Source organism: Ambystoma mexicanum, chromosome 9 (assembly GCF_040938575.1).
Source record: "Ambystoma mexicanum isolate Mex_15411 chromosome 9, UKY_AmexF1_1, whole genome shotgun sequence".
In the NCBI taxonomy this organism is placed as follows: domain Eukaryota; kingdom Metazoa; phylum Chordata; class Amphibia; order Caudata; family Ambystomatidae; genus Ambystoma; species Ambystoma mexicanum.
In genome coordinates this window covers 610,020,514-610,040,997 of record NC_090931.1, presented here as the reverse complement: position 1 = coordinate 610,040,997, position 20,484 = coordinate 610,020,514, and the positions used below count along the sequence as shown (strand labels likewise).

Sequence of the window (20,484 nt, the reverse complement as noted above, 5' to 3'; positions counted from 1 at the left end):
CCTGCTCTCTCTTCCTGAGCTCCAAAATGTAGAGTGGCTTGAGTGATTCCTTTCCACTGTGCCCGGATGCAGGAGTTTTCTTCTTCGGTCCCATCTACATTCTCTGGTCGCACCCCTGGCTTAGTCTGTTTCTGGCCTTCACCTCCTCCTAGGGCTCGCTCCTCCTCCCAGCCGCTTCTGCACGCAGATGTCTCTTGTGCTCCTCCCTCAATTCTCGTGCTCTGGTTGCACCTGGTCATCCAATCGGTCAGGCAATACCCCCAGGATCTTTCAAGGGTTTCCCGGGATCTTTGCAACTCTAATCCTTTCCCCTGAAGATTTATCAGCCCAGATCTTGCCTTGCTACCCGGCTTGTTCTACTGCAACCTCACCTCTTGAGTGCTCTGTCCTCACCCTTGGAGTCCTACACAATGGTGCTCTATTCGCCAGGTGCCACCCCAACCCTGGTTCATCTGGGTCCTGGATGGGCACCCTCCTTCAGTGTCTCTGCAAGGGTGGGTATAATACTGCCCCCGCCCCCTGCACTCCCTTGGTGTATCTGGCACCCTGGAGCCTGTCAGCTCCACTTGCTGGTTATCCACTTGCTGCCCCCGCCACCCCAGGGCCTCCCACTCCTTGTTCCTTTTCCTCCTCTCCTCCTTACCCGGCAGTAGAGTGAGAGTCTCTTCAATGTCACAGGACAGCACCATCCCTAAAACCAGCTCCTTCACTGGAGGCTTGTGCCTGCCTCACTTGTCTTGCCTGGGCTGATCCCAGGCCACCTGAAGCTCACAGCTGGGTTTCTCTCCTACTCGACTGCCCACTTCCTCCAGGAATCTCTTCCCTCGTTGCCTGCTCCTCCTACAGGCCCCCTGCCGGCTCCCTCTCGTCGTTGCGACACATCTCCGCCTAGGTGCACCTTTATCCAGTGTCCTGCTCGTTGCTGTCTCTGGCTCCAGGCTCTTCTCACAAGGTGCCGAGCTGGCCCTTAACTCGACAGAGGGGTTTGACGGACCGCTCCACTGGCCGCAGCCGCCCTTGTCCACACCTGCCGTGTCTCACTCTCCTTGCCCCTAGTGCTTGCTTTGTCACCACAGGCAGTAATATTCACACCGCAGTGATCTTTTCCGAAACCGCGCTGGCCCTGCTAGCTTTGTACCACAGCTCAGATAAGCATAGTGGGGAATTCACGTCATGTTTCTCCATTGCTGGTGGGGAGCTTGCGCTGGATGTGTACGCCTAGCCCGCCATCCTGGCCACGGCCATCGGTAATTTGTTTTTAAGGGAACCCAGCTTTGCACAATTCATGCTTTCCTTGAAAAGAAACAAAAAAATATTAGCACCCCAGATGGCTGCTAAATAGTGATAAATATTGCATTCACAGGGTTGGAATGCTGCACTTGTAAAGTAGTAATTAATGCTATATTTTTTTAACTTTTTTTTAATTTTTATTTGGTTTATACACATTTTCTGAAAATCGTAAAAGGAGAAAAGAAAAAAAAAGATAACAAAGCAGACAAAACAATTTGTCACTTTTTTCCCTGATTTTAACCTTAAAAATTACTCACATTTTTATTCTACTCAATGTTAAGCTAATCAATGTCTCTTGAGCCCTTCCCATTGGTCGTCATGGCTCCTTTCTTTCTTACTCACGAGGAGCACTATTCAGATATGTGGCCTTGTCTCTAGTTGGATTTGAATTTGCTCCAAGAAACGCATCATGCCAATCATCAACAATTTACTTTCGCCAATGTGAAGATGTTTCCGCCATTCTTCAGAGTCATACGTCTGAAATGTACACATCACCTTCCCCACGCAGTTCTCGCGTTGCACCCTCAGTTCTGTACAGGACAACACCAGATGTTTTAGATTTTCGTCATCTTTTGCGCAAAATCTGCATTTTACGTTACTTTCAGGAATCATCCGTCGATGTCTTAAAATTTCTTTAGTTTCAAAGATGTTTAAGCGGAACTTTAGGCACAGCCTTCTCAAACGTTTACAGGGTGATAGCATTAAATAGTTTGGTAACATATTATGTTTTTTGGCTTCAGGTGGGACATTTTGCATAGATTTATGAGCTGATCCTTTTTCTCCTATGCCGATCCAATCGAGGTCTAGCAGTTTCCTTTTCACTAAATTGGGTTGTACCATAGGGTTCGTTCATCTGTTCCTAATTGAATTAGGATCTTCTTGCATTGTTTTTTCCATTCTTTTAGCACTGATTTCCTTTGTCTTTTCTTCCGCCAAGATTTTAAGAGGTGGCAGGTTTGCATCTTCATATAGTTTCCTGTACAAAGCCAACTTATTCCATGTGATTCTCACATTGAGTGTGGAGATCCCTACTTCGTACAGTACATTGGCCGTAGGTGTACTTTGTGGAATCTGAAGAACTTTCTTCCAAAAGAAACCTTTGCATCGCGACCATAGTTTGTGGTCGCATCCAAACATATTCTCTGCACCATAAATTAAGATTGGGGAGACTTTACTCTGGTAAAGTTTTCTTACTGGGTCGCATGAGAATTTTCCATATCTTTTCTGGATTGTGATGCCTTGAGAAGTCAGTTGTTTACAACTGTTTAGAAGCTTTTTGGTCATCGGCTCATCATTGATACTGGAACTGATGATTGTTCCTAGGTACCTTGTATGTGGTACTTTATTCAGCTTTTTCTCCCCAATCGACCATCCTTGTCTAAACTTGTTGGATTTTCTTCCTCTTTTATTTTCAAGTACCAAGATTTCTGATTTGGCCGCATTGATCTCCAATCCCAGGTCTTCCAGGAAGGTTCTTAACGCTGTCAATTTTCGTTGGAGGTCAATTGGTGTACGATCTAAGATCACCATGTCATCAGCATACATGATATGATTTATCTCGATTCCATTGATACGTGGTGGAAACAACACCACATTTGAAAGGACGGTACCAACGTCTGATATATAGAAGTTAAAAAGGGTTGCTCCTAATGGGCACCCTTGTTTGACGCCTCTCTTTGTTGCTATGGGGTTCGTTAGGTTTCCTTCACTGTCCAGACGGACTTGGATGTAAGTGTCAGAGTATAACTCTTTGATGGCTTGGATAAGGCTCCTACTACACCCCCTATCCATAAGGTTGTTCCAGAGTGTTTCTCTATCCACTCCATCGAATGCATTTGCCATATCAATAAATGCAAGGTCAGATTTTTGGCCCGATCTAATTGCTTCAATTTTTAACAGATTCAAAATTAACAGATTGACGCCACATCCTACACCTTTAACGAACCCCGACTGACGGTCATCGTAGATCTTCTCTTTTCGAATCCATTTAGTAAGTTGTGGAAGTAATTGTGATGCAAACACTTTTCCCACTACGTCGAGCAGGGCTTTTGGTCGATAGTTTGCAGGGTCTGTGCGGATTCCTTTCTTGAAGATGGGTACGATTATTCCAGATTTCCATGTCGATGGAATCCGACCTTTTATTAGTAATTGAAACAGAATGTCACAGAAATCTACCCACTCTTCAATGTTCTCTTTTAGGTCCGCATTTTACAAGCCGTCAGGCCCTGCAGCACGTGAGGCACTGCTTTTTGTGATCGTTGTACGAATATCTTCTCTGTCAATTTCAATTTCCCACTGCTGGCTCCACTGAAAGTTTGTGGTACTCGGAGTTTTCCTTTTTTTAAATAACTTTGTATAATGCCTTTCCCACTCATTTTCGGTTACCATATTTGATTTTATCACCTTTTCAGAGTTCATTACTTCATTTATTATGGCCCAAAAGCCCATTGAGTTCCTTTTTGTTTAGAGCCTTCAGCATTTGCTCGGCATCTCGTTGCTCCATCACTGCTCTATGCTGTTTATGCCAATTATTATATTGGTTCTTAACCTTTTTTATCTGGCTCTTAACATCCACCGATTTTGCAGCGCCAATTCTTCTTAGGGTCTTCCTTAACTCTCTCTTTCTTTTCGCAACTTCAGGATCATATTGGTGTTTTTGGTACCCAGCTCTATTCAGAGTGATCTTCTTTTTAATTTTATAAATTTCTAAAAATTGCTGGTATTCAATCGGGTTACACCCACCCAACTCCTGAGACTGATGCAAGGACTCTGTCACAGCCACTATATCGGCATTCTTTAGACGCAGTCTATTCTGAGACTGATGCTATATTGAAAATAGTTGATATCCATGAGAGGCAAGAGCCATCTTGTCCACCTGCATTTGACCGTTATCCTGCCTGCTGCAAATCCATACCACACCCTTAGTCTCAGGATATGATTTTCCTTTTGTATTGTAAACCTTTTGGTTTTATGAAACCTCTAAACGTTTAGGTCAAGCATACAATATACAGGACATTGCTGTGTGCGACACTGACTGCACCCAGCTGCACAGAGCCTTGCACTGAGAAATGTTTTCAGAAGCCTTTTTATCATATCTATTTGTCCATTCAGTTTTTTGGTTCCTGGCAAGACAGGTGAATGGTGGGCAGCATCTGACCCTCCTGGGTCATGATCTGACCTGATGCGGCCATTTAGCAGCCCCCTGTATGCATCCCCTCACCCCGGCTTCCCTCTTCCAGCTCTTCCCGCCTCCCCTGCGCTCTGATTGGCTCCTAGGGCCTGCATGTTTTAGTACATTACGCCAGAGCTCCCTGCTCGGCTGTTTTGGTCCCCGGCGAGACAGGTGAGTGGTGGGCAGCATCAGACCCTCCTGGGTCAGCATCTGTCCTGATGCGGCCATCTAGCAGCCTCCCAGGCCTCTGTACGCATCCCCTCACCCCAGCTTCCCTCTTCCAGCTCTGATTGGCTGCTAGGGCGGGCTTAACCGACCTCCCCAGGGCACCCCTCTGCCCATGCAGCCCTGCAGCTAAGTACCTGAGGCAAAGGGCGGCTCCAACAGAGGCTGCTCCAGAAAGTGTCCGCAGGAGAAGCCAGCGACCAGCCGTCAACCAGCAGCAACCCAAAAGTATGTGTGGCATGGGCGGGAGTAGAGCAATTATTCTACTCCCAAAAACCCTGCCACTCAACATTACCTTACCTCAGAACTATGAATGTTAGCAATCCAATTAGATTTGTTCACACATAGTTAGATTGTAAACAGTAGCCTGCATCGCCTCTAGATAGGATTGTGATTGGTAGCAATGCCACACTCAGAATTGTGAACGTTAGCTTATGCCAGACCCAGACAGGATTGTGATTGTTAGCAATGCTATACTTAGTTATAATTGTGAACATTAGCCTACGTCGCATCTAGATAGGATTGTGATTGTTAGCAATGCTACACGCAGAATTGTGAACATTAGCCTATGCTAGACCCTTACAGGATTGTGATTGTTAGCAATGCTACACTCAGAATTGTGAACATTAGCCTGCGTCACATCTAGATAGGATTGTGATTGTTAGCAATGCTGCACTTAGTTAGATTTGTAACAGCCTGCGTCACTTATAGATAGGATCCTGAATGTTAGCAGTGCCACACTTCGTTAGAATTGTGAACATTAGCCTGCATCACTTATAGATGGGATTTTGAATGTTAGCAATGCCATGCTTGGTTAGAATTGTGACCATCAGCCTGCGCTAAACCCAGACAGGATTGTGATTGTTAGCAATGCCACACTTAGTTATATGTGTAAACATTATACTGCATCTCTTCTAGATAGAATTGTGAATGTTAGCAATGCCGCACTGTTAGATTTGTGAACATAAGCCTGCGCCAGACCCAAACAGGATTGTGAATGTTAACAATGCCACACTTCCGCACTTAGTTAGACTTGTGAACATTAGCATGCCACAGACCATGCTAGATTGTGAATGTTAGCAATACCGTACTTGGTTAGAATCGTGAACATTAGCCTGCCCAGACCCATACTAGATTGTAAATGTTTGCAATGCCGCACTTAGATTTGAAAACAGTATCCTGCGTCACTTCTAGATAGGATTGTGAATGTTAGCAATGCCACACTTGGTTAGAATTGTGACCATTAGCCTGTGCCGGACCCAGACAGGATTGTGATTGTTAGCAATGCCGCTCTTAGTTGGAATTGTGAACATTAGCCTAGCCAAACCCAGACAGGGTTGTGATTGTTAGCAATGGCACACTTAGTTATATTTGTAAACATTATGCTGCATCTCTTCTAGATAGGATTGTGAATGTTAGCAATGCCACACCTAGTTACGCTTATAAACAGTAGCCTGCGTCACTTCTTGATAGGATTGTGAATGTCAGCAATGCCGCACTATTAGATTTGTGAACATAAGCCTGCGCCAGACCCAAACAGGATTGTGAATGTTAACAATGCCACACTTCTGCACTTAGTTAGAATTGTGAACATTAGCCTGCCTCAGACCCATACTAGATTGTAAATGTTTGCAATGCCGCACTTTTGAAAACAGTATCCTGCATCACTTCTAGATAGGATTGTGAATGTTAGCAATGCCACTTCAGCACTTAGAATTGTGAACATTAGCCGGCCTCAGGCCATACTAGATTGTGAATGTTAGCAATACAGTCCTTGCTTAGAATCGTGAATATTAGTATGCCTCAGACCATACTAGATAGTGAATATTAGCAGTACCATCCTTAGCTAGAATTGTGAACATTAGCCTGCACCAGACCCTGACAGGATTGTCAACGTTAGCCTGAGTCGCTTCTCGATAGAAATGCAAATGTTGGCATGTCCCACACTTGGGTGGAGCTGTGAACATTAGCCTGAATCGCATCTGGATAGAAATGCGAATTGTAATGTTAACATGCCCCACACGTGCACCACTGTGTGCCCTGCGTGCTCTGCTTCCCTGCTCCCTATGCTGTTGCTATATATCCGTATCCCCCCCTCTCCTGTCACTGTAAGCCCACCCACATGTCTCTGTGTCTGTGTGTCGCCTTGTTCCCAGCCATCCTGTTCACGTGCCTGGTCTCCGGCGCTTTAAAGATGACCATCATATCACATCACTACGCTCACTCTCTACTCTACACCTTCATTCAACTAGAACACAGCTATACCCCTGATTTAATTTGGCCTAGCTGTTCACATATGAATACGAACCCATAAAAACCTCATCACCCTAATAAAACGCAGATAGCCAGGCACATTCAGGCCTAGTTGCTCACATATGCGTCCTTGAGGCCTAACGCAGCTAGAGCCCAGTCTGGGTGTCCACTCGCCAGACTGCACACATCCAACTGATCTCTTCAGCACCACACCTTACGCTAGGATGCAGCTACCATCTGGCAATTCCATCTCCTGCACACATATGGTGCACCCACGCACCCTATGGCACTCTCTACTGACCGTTCCCGAGGGCGTTCAACCTACCAGCGCTTTGAGGTCATACCAATCCTGTATAGAGCACTATATAAATGCCAAGTAACATAACATTCATGCAGCTAACATTCAACATTTTATGGACCCTCCTCTCACTGTCTTACTTCTGCCGTAAACAGAAATGGTGTATTGTTGCTAATGTTATGTCTTGGGTGCCAATAACGTCTGGTGATATTTAAAATATTAGTACATAATTGCTCATCAAATCTGTCTGCTATTCAATTAATTGGCAAATTCTTCTAATCATTTTTTTAAAAACTATGCCTTGTTTAACATTTTTAAAAATCGTTTTTTCAATTAGTTTTTTCGGATTGTTACAATCCATAAAACACAAATTAAAATACAAGTATAAGAGACATGTTCTAAAAGCACACAACAGGAACAAAACTACATCTGCATCCTGCAACAACACTCTTGATTATGCAGGCTTAAAATAAATCCTATTTACAACTGATTAGACAGACCCCACCCACCATTCCAAATATAGAACATCTCCGCCAGGCTTTCTGTAACAAACGAGCATGGGCAATTGGAATCACCAGCTTCTTTGAGGTTAGCAGGACCAATAATCTTGGATGAGACCTTATCCCACTTTCTTGAAGTATATTCAGTAGACGTTTTGCTCGGATCTCGAAAAACGGTGGAGAGAGCAGGAAATAATGGGATAAGGTCTTGTAGTGTAGAGGTGGAAAGATGGACACTACACAGGGTAAGTTATAGGTGACAAATATGTATTTAATAAATATACAAACCATATAAGTATTAATGGCTAGGGAAAGGGGAGGGAGACTGCTCAAGCCTGCAAACAAAGATGACTGTTGCTTTTCAATTAGTTTTCCATATTCCAGAACACAACAGGGCTTGTGTCAGATCCACCAATGAGATGCAGCTCGTGGAACCATGGTGAAGTCAGGCATGTCTCTCTCAGGCCAGGCAAACTCCCTTTCATATAGCTGAGCTGAGATGCTACACATCTCCCTTCCTTTATAATGTTCAGGAAACAAAAGTCACACATAGGCCTCCATCCGTTTAGGTAGACGATATGATCTTCCACATCTGGACTTACTACCAGTATCTCTGAAATTAACTGACAAGGAAACATCTTTTGGTTTGTTTTTAACACTGTGTGCTTTTCCTCACGTCAATTTCACCTCCACACTCATACTTTCCTTCTTTCACACCCAAACCAACATTCTCCTTGCCATTCTTGTTATGTTTGCTGTCTTCACACACCCAAATTCTCTCAACATTCCAGACTCTTCCATCTTCCGCTCGAACTGCATGGTGAAATGCTTCTACAACCCTAATAGGCCTTGACCACTTACATGGGCCCACTCTAAGAGCGTGAGGAAGTCTTACTCTAACCAACTTCCCTACAACAGTAGCCATATCATATTTGTTATTGCACCCTCTTCTGTCAACAACACTTTTGTTTTTCTTTTGAACTTCTCTGATCTTATCACATACTGTGCCAAAGTCCTTCTCTACCCCCATATCTTTGTTGTCTAACCACACAGGAGCCATTTTGGTATTTGCCTTCCTTCCTCTACTAAGTTCAAAAGGCGAAATACCTGTGCTGGAATGTGGTGTAAAGCGATGAGCGATCACCCTTTCCTTGACCGCTTCTTCCCAGTTCATACCATTTGACCAAGCCATCCTGATTGTCTCCTTCAAAACCTTATTGAAACGTTCAACCATCCCATTGGTCTGTGGGTGGTAAATAGAACTTGTTTTATGCTCAATGGAATATTTATTACAGAACTCTGCCACTTCCTTGGCAGTAGCAATGTGTATGTCTTTATTATGCAGAGTCTGCACTTATTTAACGTGCTGGCGAGCAGTAGCAACGCGTGTATCCTTTCTTATGATACACGCTGTCGAGCATAGGCAATGTGTATATATCTTTAAGAGGCGTTGCCAACTCGATCCTCCAAAGACAACGTACGGCGCATGCGCGAAACAGGAAGTAATGATGTGACGTGGCTCGCCGTGTAGCGATCGGCCCTGTATTTATGCGCAACAGCGATCCTGCATTATATTCATGCCGGCGGGGACCGGGTGAAGATTTATATAATCCGGGGCAGAGAGCGTTACCTTCTGGATACACGCACAGGGCCGCTGCAACGCTCGGGCATGAGCGGAGCGGATCCGTGTAAACAGCCAACAGGTTGCTCAGGAAGAAATCCTTATCGCCAATTGTAGTGTAGAGGTGGAAAGATGGACACTACACAAGGTAAGTTGTAGGTGATAAATATGTATTTAATAAATATACAAAACATAGAAGTATTAATGACTAGGGAAAGAGGAGGGAGACTGCTCAAGCCTGCAAACAAAGATGACTGTTGCTTTTCAATTAGTGTTCCATATTCCAGAACACAACAGGGCTTGTGTCAGATCCACCAATGAGATGCAGCTCGTGGAACCCTGGTGAAGTCAGGCATGTCTCCCTCACATCAGGCAAACTCCTTTCATATAGCTGAGATGAGATGCTACAGGTCTCAAAATCACCACACACACATTTATAATCTAAACCTCTGTGCTGTCTTTAAACCATGTTTATAAAACTGCCCCAACAAGGCAGTAGGTTCAGTTTAGCTTTTGTAAGCCGTACTGGACACCAGTCGCAAATAATCTGCAGGCCTGTTTAAAGGGGGTAACGGTAAGTAGGATCTTACCTGTGCTTTGAGCATCAAAAATATTGCATAGCCCTAGATTTTACCATCATATTTGAAAGATCTTATTTCTGGATCATGAAAGTATGTTGCACATGAAAGCTTCTGTAACAGGGACTTCATGCGGGCTAACCTACTAGTTAACAGTAACCATTTAGAGTAATTCGATCCACAATTCGATATTTTGTTAGAGGGCTATGAGTACTGGCCATAGTGAGGCCCACATTAAAATGGGTCTCTCATATATATCAGCAAGATGCGTTGTATGTAACCGTTTCCAAATTCATAGATTACAAAGGCCGTGGGGATGAGTGGGCATAACAGTCTTTTGAATGCAAAAAGCCCTTGTCTACCCCCATACTTTACACCCAAAAATGCATGTACGAATTGCCTTGCTCTTGTAAACCTTAACCATGTGTTCCACAGACGAATGCCTCGGAGTCTTTGCTAGTCTAAAAATGCCCTCTATTGATTGGATCATCCTGACACTAATATGGTCATCCGACTTTAGCCTGTTATTAAATGTATGCCTAAGTAGTCAAAAGAGGATGAACATTCCAATTGCTTACCTTATAAAAACATCAGTGGGCAGGTACCGTTTGGGCTTCCTAGAGAGACACTTACTAAAACATTTGCGATTATTAAACTATAAACCCTGTTCCCTTGCGTGTTTATCATATTCTGAAATCAAAGCCTGTAATGATCTGGGAGTCTTTGCCAGGAGAACAGCCATCGGAATAGCTTAGCATTGGCAGTCCCCTGGTCCCACACTGATGAATATCAATAGTTGTAAATGGTTCTGAATATGAGGCAAGAGTACTAACGTATAAATGTAAAAAGGATGGGTGTGAGGATGCATTCTTGACGGACCCCTTTTTTTACTGGTAAACATCCAGTCAGTTCCCCATCTAGACCATAGAGCACACCGACCTTTGAGTACTCGTGGAGTAAATCCAACATCCGCATCAAAGGCCCTGGGACACCTATATCATGTACAGATTTCCAGTAATCTCCATTCCACGTGGTCGAAAGCTGAACTAAGGTGCATGAAGGCCACGTATGGAAGAGTCCAGAACCTGTACACGCTTTGCTAAGATATGGTAGGGATTTGGGCACTGGTGTACCATACCAGTACCTGGTTAAAAGGCTGTTTGGGTGTCCAATAGGATGCAATTGTCTGTCAGCCAGTCTTCCATACGGTTCAAAATAATACCAGACAGCAGCTTTGATGGCCCATCTAATAAGAAAACTGGTCTTTGACGAGGGTAAAGATTTACTGTCCCTTTTAAAAATCTGAAGTTAGATTTCCTTTTTCCAGCTATCGGGGGTTTGATCTGATAGGGCAGACTTCTATTCCTGACACGTCGGCTGGATTTCACTGATATCCACTGTATCTTTTTAACACCCCTAAGGAAAGTTTTTCTTATCCTTGCAGTTAGCAGACAACCAGGATTTACAGTGAAGTAGTCCCTTCCCAGTGTCTGAAACCGAGGGCCTAAAAGTATCCTTGCACACTCTGATAAAATCAAAAGTTCATAACACATCTGGATTGGTTTCTCTCTGAAAGCATATCATCAATTCTGGTCTAGCATCCTTAATTACTTACTCAAATCACTGTCCTTTCTACAATTCCAGCATCATAGCCTATACTTGGACCACCAATGTAATGACTGCCGAATGGGAATTGGACTTCACATTGATACCCTCATTTTTTGCCCACTTAAGGGTTAATGGGTTATGGTCGCATTTGGGTCTTTTTTGAGTTTTGAAACATGTATACGCCCCCACCACCTCACTGGTACAAGAATGTAATTAGTGATGCTATGAAAACTACCATTGTCAAAGATGGAATACATAGCCTAACATGTAGTAGTAGTAGTTCTGGTTATTCGGATTCACAATTAGAAATCCATCAAACCTCATAGTATACAATGTGCTGTCCTAAATAACACAATACCTGACACCAAAAGCAAAAGGCAGGTTACATCTTGTCATTATTGCATAACGACACATGGTTAAAAAGTGAGGGAGAACATCATAAAACATACCAGCATCATAATTTTTAAACCTTGCGATGAAGAATAATTTCCTCCCATGCAGCTTTTAAAAAAAACAGGCAAAAGTGAAGGCAACTCCACCTGTTGGAAGAGATAATAAAAGCATAAGGGCAGGTCTCCATTGGCGTAAACCACTAGATTTGAGCACGTTTTGAATCTTTTGCGTTTATCACTATAAAAGGAAGGGGCAAACCAAAACAAAATGCGACAATGTTTCCTTTTCCCCACATAGGCATTTGTTAACACCGATGTCCCTACATGAAGTCAATCTGTGGTTTACAGCCCAGTATCCTGACTCTGTAAGAATTTCCCATAGATACAGTACTTTATCTGACATAGTCGAGTCAGCCAGAGAGGCGATTGGTACAGAATAACCCCTGTCTGAGCGTGAATTTGTCCTGCTCATCCCGAGGCACAGGTTGAAGCCCCCCAACCCCAATAATGTGAGTGGGGGAAGGGCCAGCTGAGTTGCTTGTCATCCATTTCTTAAGTAATGCTAACAATTCTATAGATCCTTTCCCCGTTGTATTATTTCAGAAGTTGATCAGCCCTAAACTCTGACATTCTTTTCCCGTAACCTTTTTTCATAGGTTTAACTTTGAAGAAGACTGCTTCATTTGCCAAAAACCTGAAATCTGAGCCTCGGTATGTGCTTGCTCAGAATGTTGCCTCCAGCAATGATCCGCTTGAGATGTGTGTTCACAGGCAAACCATCCAGGACACTGTGCATGTGTTTCAGCATTCTGTACCCGCCGAGGGAAAGCCCATCACCAATCAGAAGAACTCTGGTAAGAAAGCCTTGTTTATTAAAGCAAAACGTTGTGAATATGTTTTTCCATCTTTGTTATTATCTCACCTGCTGCTTTCTTGAATTGTGTGGACTGTGTTTTAGAACAGCATTTTCTGTGAGTTACCTTCCAATTTTTCTTCATGCTGTTGACGTCACTTCAGGGATCGAAATTAAGATTGGATAAGGAAGAGCTAAAAGCAGCTCCTGGGTATCTGGCATTAACCGGTGCGCAGAAGCTAGCACTGAGGAACAAGGAGCTAATACATGGCGTTCTGCAAATGTAACTTCCACATAAAATGCAAACGTAATAGTTTGTGCATCATTTAGGACCCCTTATACTTTAAATGTTCTATAGATATGTGCTAATACTTATTTATAGATTGTCCCGGAGATGCCTTCTAGAGTATGGTCAAATTAACGTCTGAGCGTGTGTAAATAAAAGTAGACCCTGACACAATGTCTCCTAGGGATTTATAGCAGGCCATGCAAAATAAGGCACGCAGTTAAACCAATGGACTTGGCATGCGTCCTCGCAAAGAGGAGAATTGCGATGGCGTGGAAGCAGGCAGGAGGCCCAAATGATTTGTTGTAGCTGCAGGACATACAGCTGTGGAGTACAGCTGAAACTGTGGTGTGGCACAAGGCCATGCGGCGGGGCCTCAGGAACAAGCCACCAATATAGAGGCATGCATGCGCTCCTTTTAGCGATGTTCTGCTCCCCCCGAGGACAAACCCCCCCCGTAGATGCTGGAATTCTTTGATCATGTTGCCTAATCAGGAATCGAGGCGTAAACAGACCCTGTTACCAGAATACTTTTCTGAATAGAGGAACACAAACTCACAGAACAGTATGAACCTATAACTACATTTAGGTTAACCTTTGGTTATACCAGGTGAGTAATAAACTATTGCAGTTGTTTTTTCAGATCAGTGAAACACAGATTAAGGTAAGCAATAACTCTTTACATGTTTTAGGATTGCAAAAAGCAGACCAGGGTCAGTAATATCCACAGTACACTTATTCAGAAGGGCACACAGCTATTCAAGGTAGGTAAAACCCAAGGAAGACTTATTCTAGACAGGCTGTACAGCAGGCCGGGGGAAGTAAAACCCAGTTGGTGAACTTATACACCTTATTTTCTGAACAAAATAGGTAGGTCAAGACAACAGTATTACTTTTGCGAAGCGGAGGATCCTATTCACAGGCAAGTAAAACAAACCTACATAGTCCTTTTAAGAATGGCATAACATATTCAAGGAAAGTAAGAAATCTTGTAATGGCTCATATTTCAGAGGGACAGTTGCCAACCAATTCTTTTACTAGTAAGTCACTTTTTAACACTTGTTACATTTCAGGGCAAAAAGGCCCACACCATAGAAGTCTTTCCCTATTCTTAAAGCATGGGTGTTCTCAGTGGCAGGAAGGGGTGAGGGAGGGGGGTCACTATTGCTCTAGTGGCCAGCAGACAGGTCAAGATAGGCACAGATGTAGGAAAAGTCAGAGTTCCTGATGAAGTCTCTTCAAAACAAGTAAGTAGTTCACTTTAGAGTTAGTTTGGGTCAGGGGCTTCAGAGAAGACACTCTAGAAGGATTCCAACATTGGGCATGGGTGAACTGGATGAGAGGACTCTCGATCACAGGAATCGCTCCTAAAGCTTCACAGGAATCCCTTCAGGTAAGAAATGCCCCAGCCAACACAGTCCCTACGCACATAAGAGGAGTTTGCAGCAGGATGTCTTCAGGATCTCCAGCCGAAAACCCAGTCCTTGAACCCAGTTCACTTGAGGGGAATTAACAGCTGGGATCAACGTGGAAGGAGTTTCTTTGCGGCATGATGCAGCTCTGGTTTTGGTGCCCTTTTCAGGAGCCAGGAGAAGACGGAATATCGCTGGTCTGATACCCGTCGCTAATCTGGTCCAGCACTCTAGTGAGGGGACTTCAAGGATGCAAATAGTCACTGGAGGTCCAGCAGGATGCCCTCAAGGTTTCAGCAAGATTCGGAATTCAGAAGACTGAACCGCACAATGGCTCCAGGTCCAAGGGTATTTGAGTATTGCAGCCCAGCAATGTCTCAGCACGCCGTGGGATTGCTCGAAAGGCAGGTCTTCTTGGGACAAGTGGGTCTCATCAGCCTCTGGATAGGAGTCGTCATGCTCGGGGACCCCCCCCCCCCTGTAGATTGGAACGAAGGGTTACAGCAGGCTCTCCAGTTGCTGGAAATCGCTACTGCCTTCTTCTCTTTATTTTTCTCTTTGGTTTCAGCTCCAGTGGTTGACTAGTCAGCAGCTTCCAGGTTCGGAGTATTTAACAGGAACTACAGCACACCCCTGTATTTTACAGAAAGGGGCAGTCTGGCTGTCCGATCAGGACATACAGCCCCTCACTGGGGTTCCTTTCAGGCATGGTGGAATACAAGGGCCTTAGAATATTGGCCTCCTGCCTCGCTTCCTGCCTTCTCAGACACTCTGGAGCCTGGGCAGGGAATCCAAAGGATTCCCGCCAGAGACAGAACTTCCACTGAGGTTGTTTTCGCCTAGAATGGCATGGAAGACCTCAGCAACAGCAAGCACACAAGAAATGGAGGCAACCATTTTAGACAAATTGTGGTCCTTCTGTGTATTACAGAGGCTGAATGAACAACCTGCGAGTAATGGAGTAATGGTGACTAAAAGTCATAAAAGTAGTTAAACTGCCACCAGCCATTCAAGTAAACTTGCAATTGTAACAAAATGTGACCAGCTAAGAAAGGGCATACATTGTATCCCGCAGCACACCACACAAGTAATAATGAACATACTGCTATAGCCCTTTTAGGGATAAGAGCTTGTTCATATGATAATAGAAACTAACATTGTAAATTCAACACTAATAGGGTGTCCTTTTGACCAACAGGGGTGCTGCTGGCTCACTTATACAAAATTTAAAGGGGATCCCTCTTTACTACTTGGGAGCTGTAGGTACGGTAGGTTGGGGTTTAGAGGAAAAGTGGACCCCTGCGCTATCTATTGGTTGATTTGTTGGAACACCGAACCATGGAACGCCCTTACAGCTCAAGACAGATTGGCTACTCAGCCCTCCACCTGTAACTGATACTCCGCTTCAGGCCAGCAACCCCTAAACAGGACCCTTTACCATTACCTCAAGCCTTGACAAAGACTACGATCAAAACACGTGTTGGTTCCCCTCACATACCTAGCACAATAAGCTAGGCCAACTTGTCTTATTAATGTAACCACATTAAACCTTCACAATTGCAAAAGAAACAAGTGGCAAACTTATTTTAACAACTTGGAAACAAGATATCCATGATTACAATCGAATCTCCAGCGCCTCTATTCAACAAGGTTTGCCTACCCATCCACCTACTTGGGAACTGTAGTTCACCCAAATATATGAAAGAGAAATTAAAAGGGGAGCCCAAACGGGCAACCCAGCAGAAGACCCAAGCTTCTAGGAAACTATAACTTCAACCATACACTATATGTGAGACATAAAAAGGTCGCCCATGAAATTAGTAAAAGCCTAGGTGATTCCCCCCGCACCTAGGGACAAGGTAAAATAGTTATAGTCAAAGCAAAAAAGTTCTGGGGTTGACACGGGTCAGGAAGATTTTCATAAATATGGAAACCTTACCCAACACCACGGCTTGGACTTTATTGTACCAGAGTGTTTGTACACAGGTGCCCTATTTTTGTTTGTTTTTATGTTACATCTGTACTGTGGTGCCATAGTGTGCTTTTGATGGCTGTACTGTGAAAATAGTAAATACCAAAGAACAGATAAAAAAAAGGAAAATTGGTCCCAAACCGAGTTAATGTCTAATAGGAATATTTGTTGGCATCCTTTGGCTTGGGGAGTTGCTGTTTGTATCCAGCTAACCGGGGCATTCTAGGCTGCAAGAAGGAGCTAATTGGCTCCCATCGCCCCTCAATTTCGAACCCTGTATTTTGTTTACGTCTTTAAGATGGTTGTTATGCTGGTCCAAGGAATAAAAACTGCATTTGTAAATTGCAATGTTGGCCATTTCTGTTGTTGTTGGATGTGACGCTTGTCTGAGGCTTGCAGTTTTGGCATGTACAGGTTGCCTTCAGTTTAGGGTAGGGACATTTGGGATAGTTCAATATTTGTGTTTGTGCATTGAAATAATATAACAAATGGAAAGTGCCATCTTTGTATTATTTTGCTCAATTTAATACTTTTCATAAACATTAATTTGCTGAAAAGAAGCTTGGCGGCAGGGAGCTTTGAAGTGGATGTCTATAAATATCAAACAGAATGTATTGAGGTTGATTCGTGAAAGTGAGTTGTCAGTCTGTGGTGCAAATTGTGGCAATTTGTCTTTAAACTCCTGGCGGAAAACATTTGAAGTGAGACGCTAGTCATTAACCAAGAAAGGTGTGGTGGCCAATGCTGTCTTAGCTTGACTGGATGGGAAAGAGGAGGTGTGGTTTAGTATAATTTCCTAAGAGGCAGAGTCCAGGAGCAGTCCAAAGTGTAGCAGCAGGGTTGAAAATTAAACTGTAGTTACTGCTTGCCACTATTTTGTCTGTGTTTTCCCCGTTTTGATTATGGGCAGCTCAGTGTATGTGGCACACTATGAAGTGTGAGCAAAAGTTTGGAAATTGCCTAAACTGAGTCGCACACTCTTTAATTCATATCTTTAAACGATGCTTGCACCCTGTCATTAATTAAAGAAAACATTTTACAATAATTATTTTCTTTGAAGCATCACCACCTTTGTAGTCCAAACCCCAAGGCGTGAAGGTTTCCATTTTATGACGCTGCTTTGCCTCTGAAGATGACTTGCCCAGGTGGCAATAATCAATTGTAACATGTTTTCTTTCATTTGTGGCAGGGTGAATAGACTGTTTAGGATTTAACACCCTCTCCGGCGTGCCGGATCGGGTGTTAAGGCCATTAGCACCCCGGGTTACCAAAGCGGTAACCCAAGGTGCAAAATAAAAAATGTTTTTCCTTCCTTCAACGGGAAACTGTGTGTGTCCTGTTGAAGGAAGGAAAATCCTTTACAAAGATGGCCGCCAGGGAAAGGGAAGGCATTTCCATGGCGGCTGTTGGGAGCAGAGCAGAAGGTACGGCTGAGGGGGCGAGTGCAGCTGCAGCCGAAATAAGTTAAGTTGCGGTGTGAGGGGAGGGATTAAAAAGAGTAAACTGGGTCAGAGGGTGGGGGAAGATGGTGGCGGTGGGAACTGGCCGTCTGGCAACATGGAACGTGGTCTTGCACCGGCGGGTCTAGCCCGCGTTCATAGCCACCTGATTGTTTGCCACCCCCCGCCAGGGTGCTAATGATGCATATAATTAAGCTGCTTGCAGACAGGTGTTGTCCTGGAAACATATGCAGCTTTAAACATTTTAAAAAGGTAGCATGCGCCCCTCTCTAGAAAGAACATGGCTTGATAACCTGTCAGTGGTTTTTACCCACTTTGAGAATCCGCAGCCATCGCTTTTTGCTCACTGTACTTTTCTCAAAGGTGGAATAACCATTTGCATATCAGTCTTTGTCCCACCCACAAGGGCACTCCAACACCGAAATGCCAGGCAAACCTCCTTTGAACAAGAGTACCAACAGCAACCCCAGACACATTTTTCAGCCTTGTTGGGCCTCATCAGTGAGGTGGAGCCTCTCTGAGCACAGTGAGCAAGGAGTCCACGTCTGGGTCTTTAAATAACTGCAACCTGTCGCATATTTTAAAAAAATGCACAATTGGATACCATTCTGAAGGCCCTCAAAGAAAACATGTTAGTGATGATTGCCACCAGGGCAATTAAATCGTCAGTCTCAGCAGTGTCATAAAATGAGAAGTCTTCACCTTGCGGGTGTTCGGAGCACATAAAGTTGCCATGCTCCATTGGAAAAATAATTGTAAAATGTTTTCTGTAATTTGTGAAAGGGCGCTAGCGCTATTTAAAGGTATACAAAGAAAGAGTGCAGTCCCCCTTTAAGTTGAGCTTGTTTTAAATGCTGTGATTAAATTAAATAAATGCTTTCCACTCTAGCCATGCTTGGGTTCTTTCTTGTTAATTTAATATTTGAAACTTAAAAGGGGTTTATTATGAAAGGTAGTTCCTTAAGATTATTAGTGACTTTCTTTTCTACTAGATATGCAAAGCATACATTAATTTGCAGATTTTCTAATTGCTTTTTTTTTCTCGATAAATTGGACTACTAATTACATTATCAACTGTAGAGTGGTTTTCAATGTTGCAGGAATTTCTTGTCCTGAGACCTAAAAAGTTTGTTTTTGGGCAATTAGTGAAATTTGAACGATCATAGGACAACTGAAATGAAAAGGTTTTCTGCACTGAAGAGCTCAATTTTGGAATCCGCCACCAAGAAATATACACTTACATAGCTTACTGCTTAAGCAGTTTAAGGGCTCACTCCTGTGCAGTGATGTACCCTGTGGTGTCCTGGTATGGTTCATGTTGGTTTGCTCAAGTTAAAGAAAGTAAACTTGAAGCTGGTGGCTACAAATAGTGTATTGTATTGCCACAGGATTAGACATTCCTTTTTAGATGTGCAGAAGTAGCGTCCTTGCCTGCCATCAGTTTATTTTTGTTTGAGTGCTCTCTATTACTTCATTTTATGTGCGAGATGTTTCTTCAGTCATGTATGTTCCTTTGCAATATTGGACTGTTTCTATTACTGCAAAAGAATTAAAATAATAAAGACCAGGACTACATTAGCTAGTTACTCAAAAAGAATAACTGTAGAGCGTAGCCTATCCTGATCTGCTATACATAAACAATATAGTCTTAATGTGGGAGCATGTAGCATTGGTGGGTATCCAGTGATACTGTTCTCCAACAAACGGTTCGAAATCACAGCTAGGGATAAACATATTTCTTACTCTGTGAGAGTATCTATTCTATATACAAAAAGAAACCTTATAGCTTATTCAGGTCTCGCCCTTCACTCTTCCCACATCAAGTGGAAATTTCCAAAAGATTATCACAAATTTTATTAATCATCAGTTATCATATTTTCTTAAAACCACAATCATAAAAATGATCATAATACATCACACACATACAAAGTACTAAAACAACACAAGTAGAAACACCATAAGTGAATCGTAGTACAATACTTCTTCAAAGGATCAAACATGTGTAACCAACTGACACTTTGATTCCATTGCCTTCCTACTTTCAGCTTATTCCCTATAAATATATCAAAACCCGACTTGTACAAGTTTCTGTCCTTTTTAAACGCCAATGTAGGACATTCGTCAGGGGAATGTGTCTTGTGTCGAACTTTTAAAATCTTCTTTAGTTGGGGAGAGTACCCTGTTGGTCAAAAGGACACCCTATTAGTGTTGAATTTACAATGTTAGTTTCTATTATCATATGAACAAGCTCTTATCCCTAAAAAGGCTATAGCAGTATGTTCATTATTACATACCTCCACTTCCTTATACTGACTCTTGGACCTTTACTGGTTCTTACTGTGGATTCCCAAATCTCTATTGGAATTCTCGCTCTTCCGCCTTCTGTTTCTCATCTAGTGTACAATAGATGCATATTACTATAGGTTATCATACATCATGCCCTATGTTCTTCTCTTTAAAAACTGTTAACTACTTGTATCAAAATGGACGGTGCTTACCCAAATTTGGATATTCTCATCCACTTCTTTTGTCTCTTACTTTCACCCGGGCTCTCTGTTTTCTAA

General features: G+C 43.2%; 1 protein-coding gene across 1 annotated transcript in view; it reads left to right on the top strand.

The window, feature by feature from the left end:
• The window catches only part of BLMH (bleomycin hydrolase), a 648,489-nt gene that overhangs the window by 10,982 nt on the left and 617,023 nt on the right, over positions 1 to 20,484 (top strand). The window contains exon 2 of the mRNA XM_069615257.1: positions 12,594 to 12,791. Within this exon, the coding sequence (XP_069471358.1) occupies positions 12,594 to 12,791 (198 nt within the window). The remainder of the gene's footprint in view (positions 1 to 12,593; positions 12,792 to 20,484) is intronic.